The 12099-nt window shown below is 33.5% G+C and overlaps 1 protein-coding gene across 4 annotated transcripts; it reads left to right on the top strand.

The window, feature by feature from the left end:
• Nucleotides 1-4519: 4519 nt before the first annotated feature.
• Nucleotides 4520-11903, top strand: LOC132170321 (ent-copalyl diphosphate synthase 1-like). Of its 4 annotated transcripts, none has more exons than XM_059581252.1 (15): nucleotides 4520-4666; nucleotides 5232-5318; nucleotides 5429-5505; nucleotides 5630-5933; nucleotides 6023-6206; nucleotides 6401-6615; nucleotides 6789-6909; nucleotides 6993-7105; nucleotides 7197-7423; nucleotides 7550-7665; nucleotides 8080-8178; nucleotides 8250-8489; nucleotides 9542-9668; nucleotides 10238-10432; nucleotides 11503-11903. In XM_059581252.1, exons 1-15 carry the CDS (start codon nucleotides 4585-4587, stop codon nucleotides 11740-11742), a joined length of 2427 nt encoding a protein of 808 aa, XP_059437235.1. In that variant the 5' UTR covers nucleotides 4520-4584; the 3' UTR covers nucleotides 11743-11903. The 4 variants fall into 4 exon arrangements, with proteins under 4 accessions (XP_059437235.1, XP_059437236.1, XP_059437233.1 ...); XM_059581253.1 differs by having other exon boundaries at nucleotides 5621-5933; nucleotides 6041-6206; XM_059581250.1 differs by having other exon boundaries at nucleotides 5621-5933.
• Nucleotides 11904-12099: the final 196 nt, after the last annotated feature.

Below are 12099 nucleotides of genomic sequence, written 5' to 3'. Positions count from 1 at the left end.
ACGCCTGCTATCCAAGCACCCTTAATTAGGGGCGCCTACCAGCTAGGCACCCTTAATTAAGTCCACATGGCTGGCAGGCGCCCCTAATTAAGGACGCTTGCCATCTAGGCTCCCTTAATTAAGGACGCTTGCCAGCTAGGCGCCCTTAATTAAGGGTGCCTACAGGAATTAAATTATTATTGTGGCCTATCCCGATAATTTCTGAATTAGTATTATTTTTGTTTTTATATCATATAGATTAATTTTTAATCTAGACAACCACATTAACTGATTTTGCATTTATATATTTTTTAGTTTAAGTCTCTTTTAAATGTTTTTTAATTTTTAGTATTTACTTTTTATTTTTACAAATAAATTTATAAGTGTTTTTTAATTTTTAGTATTTACTTTTTATTTTTATAAATAAATTTATAAGTGTTTTTTAATTTTAATATATTTATATTTTTTGTTTTTGCGAGCGGGAACTTAATTTTCCTTTTGATTCCTCAGCTCCCGCTCTAAGACTTAATTTCTCCCTCAATATATATTTTCCTTAACCTTTCCCCTCGCGGCCCGCCTGTCCCCCCTCTCTGCATCAGGATATATATATATATATTAGATCCCTAGCCTCTCCCCTCTCCCTCAATATATATCGATCCATATCTCTCTCTACGGCGCTAGTCGCCCCTCTCTCAATCTCGATTTTCCTATCTCTCTCTTCGGTGCCCAGTGACCCACACGTTTGGCCATATTGCAGAATTAAGTGGATCGGAATACCTCTCTTTTCTTTTTCTTTTTTTTCTTTTTTTTTTCTTTTTTTTTAAAAAAAATTTATTGTTTTTCCTTATTCTTTATTATCATGTTCCTTTGTTTTTCCTCTTTATTGGTAGTGCCAGAATAGTCTACTTTACTATCCAAAATTACTCGTCGAGATTGGTGCCATTTTTTGAATTTTAATTGCCTTATGTAAATTCTTTGAAAAAGTTGTATATATACCATTGTGGAAGAACCATGATGATCTTCTGGAGTCCGGAATATACCTTAATTAGGGGCGCGCTTGCCAGCCAGGCATCGTTAATTAAGGGTGCCTAGCTGGTAGGCGCCCCTAATTAATGGCGCTTGCTATCTAGGTGCACTTAATTAAGGGCGCCTGGATAGCAGACGCATCGAAATTATTTTTAGTTATATAGGAGAATTAGCTGCTCAAACATTAAGTTATATAAAAATAACTTAAACACAATAAATGATAAAAGATAAAGGAAGAACAACATAAAATTTGAAATTCTAATGTTGGCTTATCTTTTATCCTTTAATGTTGGCTTATATAACTTAAACACAATAAAAATTATTTTATTGCTGTATAAATGATAAAAGATAAAGGAAGAACAACATAAAATTTGAAATTCTAATGTTGGCTTATCTTTCATCCTTTATCTTTTATCCTTTAATGTTGGCTTATATAATTTAAACACAATAAAAATTATTTTATGCTGTTCTTCTTTTATCTTTTATCCTTTTATAGGGGAACTAGCTGCTCAAACACAATTCATTACTATTGACTTAAGAACATATATATGATTGCATAATATGCATTTGCATCTATTTATATATAGGTGAGAATGAATTAACAAATGAAGATGAGCATGCAGCTGATGGAGAAGGCGACCATTGTGGATCATCACAAAGTATGTGGAGATCTTCATATCTTAGTCAATTGTAATATAATCTAATTATATATAGGTTTGAACTTTCAAAATAGTTAGATATAGGTTTGAAATTTATTTATTTATTTATTTATTTTTGGTTTTATCATTTGCAGGTAATCGTTAAGTGACGTACGTATACTTGACCTGTTAGGTTGAGTATGTATTTGACGCCAAATGCTAAGCGAACTCGTTGATATATTTTATTTCATATGTAATATACAATTTTTGTGAACTCTTTTAAGAGGTGGTACACTTTGTGTTTATGATATCGTTTTTGGATATTTTATTTCATATGTATGGTACAATTTTTGTTAACTCCTTAAGATGTGATACGTACACTTTGTGTTTATGATATCATCATTTTGAATTTAAATGTCTTATGAGATATGAGATTGTATATATGGATTAGATATGTATTGTGAGATATATATGTATAAGATTGTATGAGATTGATGAATGGAGAAAATATTTATGGATTAATCCAATATTTATGGAGAAAATACGCAATACAATATTGTATTGCGTATTGTATATCAGAAGAAAATAAAAAATATATATGGATTGCATGGGAAAAATATTTTCTCTAAATATTAATTATTGGAGGCGCTTCGCAGCGTGGAAGTGCTTCCATATAGAATTAGGGGTCATTTACACGCAAGCGCCCCCATTTATGAAAGGGGGCGCTTGCCCACCTGAGCGTCCCCTTTTTAGAATGAGGGCGCTTCTTAGGTAAGCGCCCCATTTTTTAGGCAAGCGCCCCCATTTATGAAAGGGGGCGCTTGCCCACCTAAGTGCTCCCTTTTTAGAATGAGGGCGCTTCCTAGGTAAGCGCCCCATTTTTTAGGCAAGAGCCCCCATTTAAAAAGAGGTTGCTTCTTAGGCAAGCAACCCCTTTTAAAAAAAGGGGTGCTTGCCTAGGAAGCGCCCTTATTTTAAAAAGGAGGCCCTTGTCTAGGAAGCGCCCTCATTCTAAAAAGGGGGCGCTTGATTAGGAAGCGCCCCCTTTTTTAAATGGGGGCGCTTGCCTAGGAAGTGGCTCCATTTAAAAAAGGGGGCGCTTGCCTAGGAAGCGTCCCCATTTTAAAAAGGGGGCGTTTTTCACAACTACGCGCCCCCTTTTAAAAAGGGGGCGCTTTGTTTCAAACGTTCCATTTTTGAGGCATTTTTTCGTAAAAAAACGTCTCAATCTTAAATTCTAGTCGCCATAAAAACCGACATGTCCCAAGTGCCCCTAATCAAGCGTTGCGAAATCAATAGGGACGTTTTTTTAGCCAAAAATGCCACAAATAACTATGTCACTGAACCTTGTTTTTTTTGTGGTGTAGCCTTTAAGAACAGGGTTGGTGCCGTGGTGCGGCTCCTTCTGTTTTTCAAAAGTCTCTCTTTTTTCTGACTGCAAATATACACTTTCGTAGCAGCTAAGAGGCGGCTAAAAAAACCCAACTACAAGCCACAGTCAAGAGAAGAATTATAAGGCTGCAAAAATAGGTTTTTCAAAGACATTTATGGGTACCATCGAGGACGGTGATTTAATAAGTCAAGAAAATTTTTAAGTGGTCACGGCATGTACTAGGATGAATGTTCGAATCTTCGCAATGAACAATTATCATATATGCCTAATTAATATTAACCATCTTGAATTTTTATTGATGTCTTATTAGAGTTGGGTCAAATTATGGCTCAATCGAATTTAAAGAAGTGCCTATGAGCGGCTTCCAGTGAATAAGTGCACTAGTATAGTCGCCCTGAGTTTTAGCTCTGTACCTTTAATGTTAAAAAAAATAAATAAATAAAAAGGATATTCGTGTGGTAGAATGTTCTTGGACTTTCAAAAGCATTGGAGGGCACGTATTTTAATTGAACATCATGTCATATCACACAATTGTGACTTAAAATTATGAGATCATTTGTATAGAAGGTCGAATTTGATGGGAACATTAAAAAAAATAAATAAATAAAAAGGATATTCGTGTGGTAGAATGTTCTTGGACTTTCAAAAGCATTGGAGGGCACGTATTTTAATTGAACATCATGTCATATCACACAATTGTGACTTAAAATTATGAGATCATTTGTATAGAAGGTCGAATTTGATGGGAACATTAAAAAAAATAAATAAATAAAAAGGATATTCGTGTGGTAGAATGTTCTTGGACTTTCAAAAGCATTGGAGGGCACGTATTTTAATTGAACATCATGTCATATCACACAATTGTGACTTAAAATTATGAGATCATTTGTATAGAAGGTCGAATTTGATGGGAACATCGAGAATTAAATAATCAGTAATAATATTTAATAGGATGCTATATACAATTGACATAACGTTTGTTTGTCGCCAAATTATAAAATTTTGGCACTTGGGTCCGTCCTAGACGTATGAAAGTAAAAAATTAATCTTTAATTTTTTTTAGAAGACAGTTATATTATATAATTGTCTATTAAATAATATTAAAAATAAACCGTTAAAAATAAACATATATCTTATAAGAAAAATAATATTTAGTAGATTCTTATAGGATTGTCATACAACTATTAAGATGTGACAATAAAAATTAATTATTAATTTTTTTTTTACAACTTCTTATTAATTAAAAGACTAATTTTTACTATCACATCATTATAATTATACGATAATTTTACTAGAGTCTAATATATATATATATATATATATATATATATAAAGCCAAAGAAATTGGAAATTGTTTATAAGTTAGAGGAGAGAAAGGAAAAGGACAGGAGTGCCCTCAATTTCATGGTTTTGGCTTTAGGATGATCCCATGCACCTATTAGCGGGAATCTCTTGGAAAGTCCTATCTGTCTTCTTGCTTCCCTCTACTATCCTTTTAAATCCTCCCCCCTATCGCTACCTTGCTATCCACAGCAAAACAAAAACATCATGTCTCATCTATCTAACTTTCTCCACCTCTCTCCTACACTTCCCCCCGGCGTTCCACCACCATCTTCCTTGTCCCTCGAGGGTAAGTTTTTTTCTCGTCTTCTCCTTCTCTTACCCCCTCAATCATATATATACGAATTGAACAAGTTTTTTTTAAGGACTCTGGGCAGATCTTTGTCTTGGAATGTTTCGTTTGATTGCTGAGAAAAAGGTAAGAAAATATCCAAAAAGTGTGCAAGTAGTTATGTTTCTGGTTATAATTTTTGTTTTACAAAGCCAAAATGCAATTAACAGCCTAATTAGTAATGAGATGGCAGGTTTAGTTTAGGTTGATGAATCCAATATTTCATACAGTAGTAGAATATTTATTTATTTTTTCTTATACTCTTGAGTTTTTTTCGAAGAATTAATGGTACTGTGGATAAGCTTTTTCCAATCTCTTTTAAAAGAAATAATTAACCAAATTGTTTATCAATGGCAGCATCGTATATTTCCCTGACAAGAGCGCTGCATTCGTATATGCTCATCAAAAAGTTTTTTTTTTTTTATTTGACATTATTTTTTATTTATTTTTAAGTAGTAATAATTTAATTATATATCAAAATTATTCCATCAATTGATTGATTGCATCGCTATCATATTTGTAGGTGTCTGGTCATTCGGGGCTAAAGACAAACGAGTTAACTCTGATTCTCGCTTAAGATGCAGCGCTATATCCAAGCCTCGCATCCAAGGTATATACATATATATATATACACACACATACAAGTACAAATAAAGTTGTTAATTCAAAAAAAAAATTATATATAAAATGTAATTATTATGTGTGCAATACAATACACAGACGTGTTTCAAAATGGTCTGCCAGTCTTAAAGTGGCGTGAGATTGTGGAGGATGACATAGAGAGGGAAGCTCTGAAGGTGCTTTGAAAACTCTTCTACTTTTTCTTTTTCTTTTGTTTTTTCATTTATTTACTGGCGTTTGACATATTAATTGATTTTGGAATTCTGCTTTTAATGCGTTTTTGCTTTAAAGCAAATAAAGGTTTCCACGTCAAATCATATAAAGGAACGTGTCGACTCCATCAAATCGATGTTGGGCTCCATGGAAGATGGAGAAATAAGCATTTCAGCTTATGACACAGCGTGGGTTGCTCTTGTTGAAGATATTCATGGAAGTGGCTTTCCTCAGTTTCCATCTAGTCTTCAATGGATCGCCAAAAACCAACTTCCCGATGGTTCATGGGGCGACAGTCTTATTTTTTTTAGTTATGATCGGATAATCAACACTTTAGCCTGTGTTATTGCCTTAAAATCATGGAATATTCATCCTGAAAAGTACGAAAAAGGTATTATATATTATTAATTAATTCAAGAAAATTAATTATTAGTCTTTTTTTTGTAATTAATTTTTTTTTTTTTTGTAATTAATTAATAGGGATTTCATTTTTGAAAGAGAAAATATGTAAGCTGGAATACGAGAACGCAGAGCACATGCCCATTGGATTTGAAGTTGCTTTCCCCTCACTACTCGAAATAGCTCGAAGTTTGAACATTGAAGTAGCTGATGATTCCCCTGTGTTGCAAGAGATATATGCAAAGAGAAACATAAAGCTAACGAGGTAGTCTCCGAGCTCAGACATGAACCATGATTATGTTTACTTGCTGCTTTATAGTTTATAACAACAAGATTTAATAAAAATAAAATAAAATTAGAATCCATGGCCATTATATATATATATATATATATATATATATGTATGTGTAAGACTGTAAGTAATGATTATAGTTTGTATGGGGTGGGGGATATATATAGGATACCAAGAGACATGATGCACAAAGTGCCCACAACACTACTCCATAGCTTGGAAGGGATGCCAGGGCTGGAGTGGGAAAAGCTTCTTAATCTGCAGTCCCAAGATGGGTCTTTCTTGTTCTCTCCATCATCCACTGCCTTTGCACTCATGCAGACTAAAGACGATAACTGCCTCACTTATTTAAAAAATGCGGTCCACAGGTTTAATGGTGGAGGTAAAAAGTACCTTTTTACCCGCCCATTACAAGGAACTGTTCCTTTCACTTTCCATTTGTGCTTGCTTGCTTTTATTCTCTCTCTCTCTCTCTCTCTCTCTCTCTTTCTTTCTTTTTTTTTTTCTTTTTTTTTTTTTCTTATTATTATTATTATTATTCATTCTGCTTTTTAGTCCCCAACGTGTACCCGGTGGATTTGTTCGAACACATGTGGGCTGCTGATCGTTTGCAGCGCCTTGGAATCTCGAGATATTTTCAGCCAGAGATTAAGGAATGCATTAATTATGTTTACAGGTACATAAATATTTAATATATTAGGAAAAAAAAAAAGTAGATTTTTTAAGTAGTACTATTAATGGGTATTAAAAAATGTTCAGCTATTGGACGGATGAGGGGATTTGCTGGGCGAGAAATTCAAAGGTTTATGATGTTGATGATACGGCCATGGGATTCAGGCTACTAAGATTGCATGGCCATAAGGTTTCCGCTGGTAAGTTTGCTTGTTTATTTATTATTATTTACTCATTTTTCAGATTCCAGTAGGGAGGGTGATCGATATTGGTGTTTTTTGTTTGTAACAGATGTGTTTCAACACTTTCGGAAAGGAGACGAGTTCTTCTGCTTTGCCGGGCAGTCGACACAGGCCGTCACCGGAATGTTTAACCTGTACAGGGCTTCTCAGGTGGTCTTTCCGGGAGAGAAGATCCTTGAGGATGCAAAGCACTTCGCATTCAACTTCCTAAGAGAAAAACAAACTGCTAATGAACTCTTTGACAAATGGATCATAATGAAGGACTTGCCTAGTGAGGTATATGTATACATATATGGGTCCCAAAAAAAAGAAAAAAAAAAAAAAAAAAAAAAAACTTTTATAGCATTTAAATTTGTTAAATAACTAAAAAATTATTTAACAAATTAACAATAACAATAACAGGTAGGCTATGCTCTGGAAGTCCCCTGGTATGCAAGCTTACCTCGCGTGGAGACAAGATTCTACATAGAGCAATATGGTGGTGGCGATGATGTTTGGATTGGAAAGACTCTCTACAGGTTCTCCTTTTGTTTTTACGGTCGGATTTAAAAGTTAATATATTTAACGGTGTATATAATAATATAGGTGAAGGTGTAATTTAGTATGGAACAATCATAATTAACCTTTTAATAATGCATATATAATGCGTTTTTTACTTTAGGACTTTAACTAACAACATATACATGTTCTAGAAAAGATGCCCACTTCTATATACGAAGCAAGGATGCGACATGCACGTACGGCTAAATAGTTGTTGAAAGCTGACTTTATGTTTGTCTACATATATACTGTTACTAGGGTACATTTGTGTATATATATACATATAACCAGGGTTAGGATGGTCATCATCTAATTAATTAATTAATTAGCACTCTATAATTAACATTTTTGTTTCTGACTTTAATATAATGATTGTAAATTAATAACTTCAGGATGCCCTATGTCAACAATAAAACGTATCTGGAGCTAGCAAAACTAGACTACAACAATTGCCAAGCCACTCATCGGATGGAGTGGGAGAGCATTCAAAAGTAAGTGGCATTAATAGAACTTTATTATTATTATTATTATTATTATTATTATATATGTGATGTTCATGCAGGTGGTACTCAGACTGTAATCTTGGAGACTTTGGATTGAGCAGAAAAACTCTACTGTTTGCTTATTTTTTGGCGGCAGCCAGTATTTTCGAACCGGAAAGATCCAATGAACGACTTGCATGGGTGAAAACGACGGCGTTGGTGGAGGCAATCTCGTCGTACTTTGACGAGGAGGAAATGAGGAGAGCCTTTCTACATGAATTCAAGAACAACGCTGATCCACGGGACTGCATAAACAGAAGGTACCACGTATGCATATATATATATACGACTCGACTCGATCAATCCAGAGAGTTTTTCTATAATATAAAATAGAGTAATGATATACAAATGACATGGCTTTTAAAATTACCATTAAATTAAATTTAAGAGAATTATTATTAAATTTTAATTTATTGATAATTTGTTGTTTTTGTCTGCTTTGTTGGCTTTTAAAACCGTCCGCTTTGTTGTTTTCGTTGTTTTTTTGCTTTACTCAGAATACTGTCTGTCCTGCATGGACGACATAACTCCCAAGTGGTGTTTCATATATGACTCGAATTTTTTTTTTTCTTAATCTTATTTTATTTATTGATCTTGGTTTGGTAGGTCTTTGTCTTTTTTCTATTTCACTTAAATAAGCATTTTCTGATGTAGCTACCTTACATATTCAATTCTCATCTCACTTTTATATAATTGGATTAATGTGACACGTTAGTGCAGTTATATAGAGTAATGCTAAGTATATCAGATTTTTATATTACTGCTATATAATTAGGATGACACGACAATAAAAATCAAATTTTGAATCTTTTTATTTTTATTACTTGTGATCTAATATTTTACTACGTACCACATCATCAAATTTTATGAGAATCGTATAACAATCGACTAAATAACATTACTCTTTATTCTAGATGGAACAAAGAAACATGCAAGAAAATAATTAGCTATAAAAATGGGAGTTCCCCAAGAATTGAAATTCAGAAATATCTAGTAAGAGGAAACCCACAAGGGATAATTAAGCTCATTGCTCAATATGGATAAAAGTGGCTCAAACAATGAGGGTGCATGTATCAAAGGATAAGTAGCCGTGCATACCAAAATTTAGAAGTCCAAAATGCAATATTGGTGGTAATTAGTGTCTGCCATATATATATATATATATAACTCTATGGACTATGGGCTATGGTCATTCATGAAAAGTCATATATATTCATATGCATGGGAAGTCAGAAAGTCCAAAATGAAAATTATTCTAAGTGTCTGGCATGCCCTAAATAAAGTGATATTGATGTGATTTTTGTGTATGGAGAAGGTCAAATACGAACAAGGGTGGAGGGCTCGGACTGGTGGGGACCTTGCTTCAAACCCTAAACTATCTCTCATTTGAGGCTCTGGTTTCTCACGCTCAAGATATTAGCCACCCTTTACGACGATCGGTGAGTTACTTTGGACAACTTCTCCACGCTTCTCAGACTTATTATAATAAAGTCTTCTCATCCATATCTATTTTCAATTAAAGGTATATTATTGCTTTCTTTCGAGGGCAGAATTATAATTTTAAGGTGCGGCAGAAAAAACTGAAAAGAATGGTTTTTTTTTTTTTTTTTTTCTCTTTAAGGTAAAAAGTTAATTTTAAAATTTTGAGGTCTGCCCGGCCATGACGGCTTTTATTGTAAGTCTTTTACAAACTAACGTGGTAGTCCGTATGACAACTACTATATTAAGAATTAAACAATTAAATTTACCAGTCAAATTATATATATAAAAGTGTGTGTTGTTCCATGTGATACTCATGTGATCTGTCACGTGAGTTTCTAAGTGAATTATAGTATACCCCAATTATTTTTCTATATATATATTGTTAGAATGCTTTGATAGCATAATATTCTTAGCATATATATATATATATTACAATCTAACAAAGCAATTGTAATGGTTTTTTTAATTTGGTGGGATTTTTGTTTTTTTTGTTATTATATATATATATATATATATATATATATAGTGGGAAAAGTGGTTGGTGAAGTGGCATAGGGAAGGCGATAGGCACAAAGGAGAGGCAGAGTTGGTAGCGCATATGATAAATCTCACCGCTGGCCGCTCGGCTAAGGAGGAGCTTTTGTCCCATCCTCAATATCTGCGACTGTCCGACCAAATCAACAGATTATACTATCAACTTTGTTTTTACCAAAACAACAAGGTTAGTGAGAGACACGACAATCCCTCTGCACATTCGACAAAGCCTTCTTTTTGGATATTTTTTTATTTTATTTTATTTTTGTTATTTTGGCTGCATGCTCTTCTGTCGCCATTTTCAATTGATTTCATCATTTTCTGCGTAGATTTCATAGTCTTCTGCTCTGGCCTAGAAGCATGCTGTAAAAAGCAGAGTTGCATGCTTTTTCTTGGGGCATTTCAGTACAAACCAACAAATAAAATTTTAAAAGTACAAAAACAATGCCCTATGTATAGTTGTCTCTTACTACCCAATCCAATAACACTAGCTATTTATTATATTTTATCAGTTTAAACTTTTGAGATAAATGATGATTAACAGATATCATTCACCATTTCATTTAAGTTAAATAATAGATATCTTACGTGCTAGACTTTACTTATTAAGAGAGAAGTTTGAACCTACACGTGAAAGTTGGTATTAAAATATTGATTAAATGATTAAATACACTATTTCAAGCTTTTTAAATAGACCACTAACAAATTATGGTGACATTTGATGACCCCTACATTAATCTTGAAATTTAACTTTGTAAGATGTTATTTTACATGTTTGGTATTTTTCTGAACACAAAACAATATGGGTTGTTTGTAAAAAAAAGCATTCCCTTTGGGTTGTAGAGGTATTTTTGTGAAAGGTACTATTGCATCTTTAGATAAGGATATCTAGTAATTAGTGTCAAAATTGTTAGCAATTTTGACAGTACATATGAGAGATTTTATATGAAACTAGGTCGCCTACCCTAGTATATAGGTGGACGGATAGCTTAAAATGAATTTTATATAAACTCTCTCAGAGATTCCAAACCCGTAGCTTTTTATTTGGTAGGGCCCAAGAAGAGACCAAGGGTTTGTGAAAGGTATAGCAGCTTTGTATGTGGTAGGGACCTCAATTAATGAGTTGATAGCTTTTCACTAAATGCATGCAACTTTCATTTGCATGGTTGTAACTTGTAAACGTCTTTCACTACCCAATTCCTTCATTGCAAAGAGGTTAGGTTGCTTTCTGATACGCTAATCTTCCAAATCTAGCAGATATACAACAACCATGGCAGTCACTCTTCATGTGATGACAGCATCACAAACCCCGACATAGAATCCAACATGCAAGAACTTGTCCAGTTGGTGCTCCAGAACTCCTCAGATGATGATATTGATTCTGAAACCAAGCATACATTTCTTGCAATAGCAAAAAGTTTTTATTATGCAGCCTATTGTGATCAAGGGACTATCAGCTTCCACATTGCCAAAGTACTATTTGAAAGAGTAGTTTGAATTTTCTCTGTAAATGATGGCTTTTGTGAAGCACATTCTTCTCAATTATCAATATTGATATTAAAAAGTAAAAAACCACAAGTGATTCAATCTTTGTCCTACTGGCCCAAAAAGATATTTGTATTCAAATTAATAGCTATACAACTATGATGTTTTAGGTAGTAACCAGACGAGCAGTGAAATTTATAATTGAGTAATGCTATTTTGTAGACTATTATACGACTGTTTTAGTCGTTGAATCAATCGTATAATACTCTTCTAAAGATATTTACTCTTCATAATTACATTATATTATAACGAAGAAGAATAAGAATAAGCAGAGAAAGAAAGAGGTAGAAAACACAAGAAGTAACCAGT

This window comes from Corylus avellana, chromosome ca2 (genome assembly GCF_901000735.1).
Source record: "Corylus avellana chromosome ca2, CavTom2PMs-1.0".
Lineage (NCBI taxonomy): Eukaryota > Viridiplantae > Streptophyta > Magnoliopsida > Fagales > Betulaceae > Corylus > Corylus avellana.
This window is presented reverse-complemented; position numbering and strand designations above follow the sequence as displayed.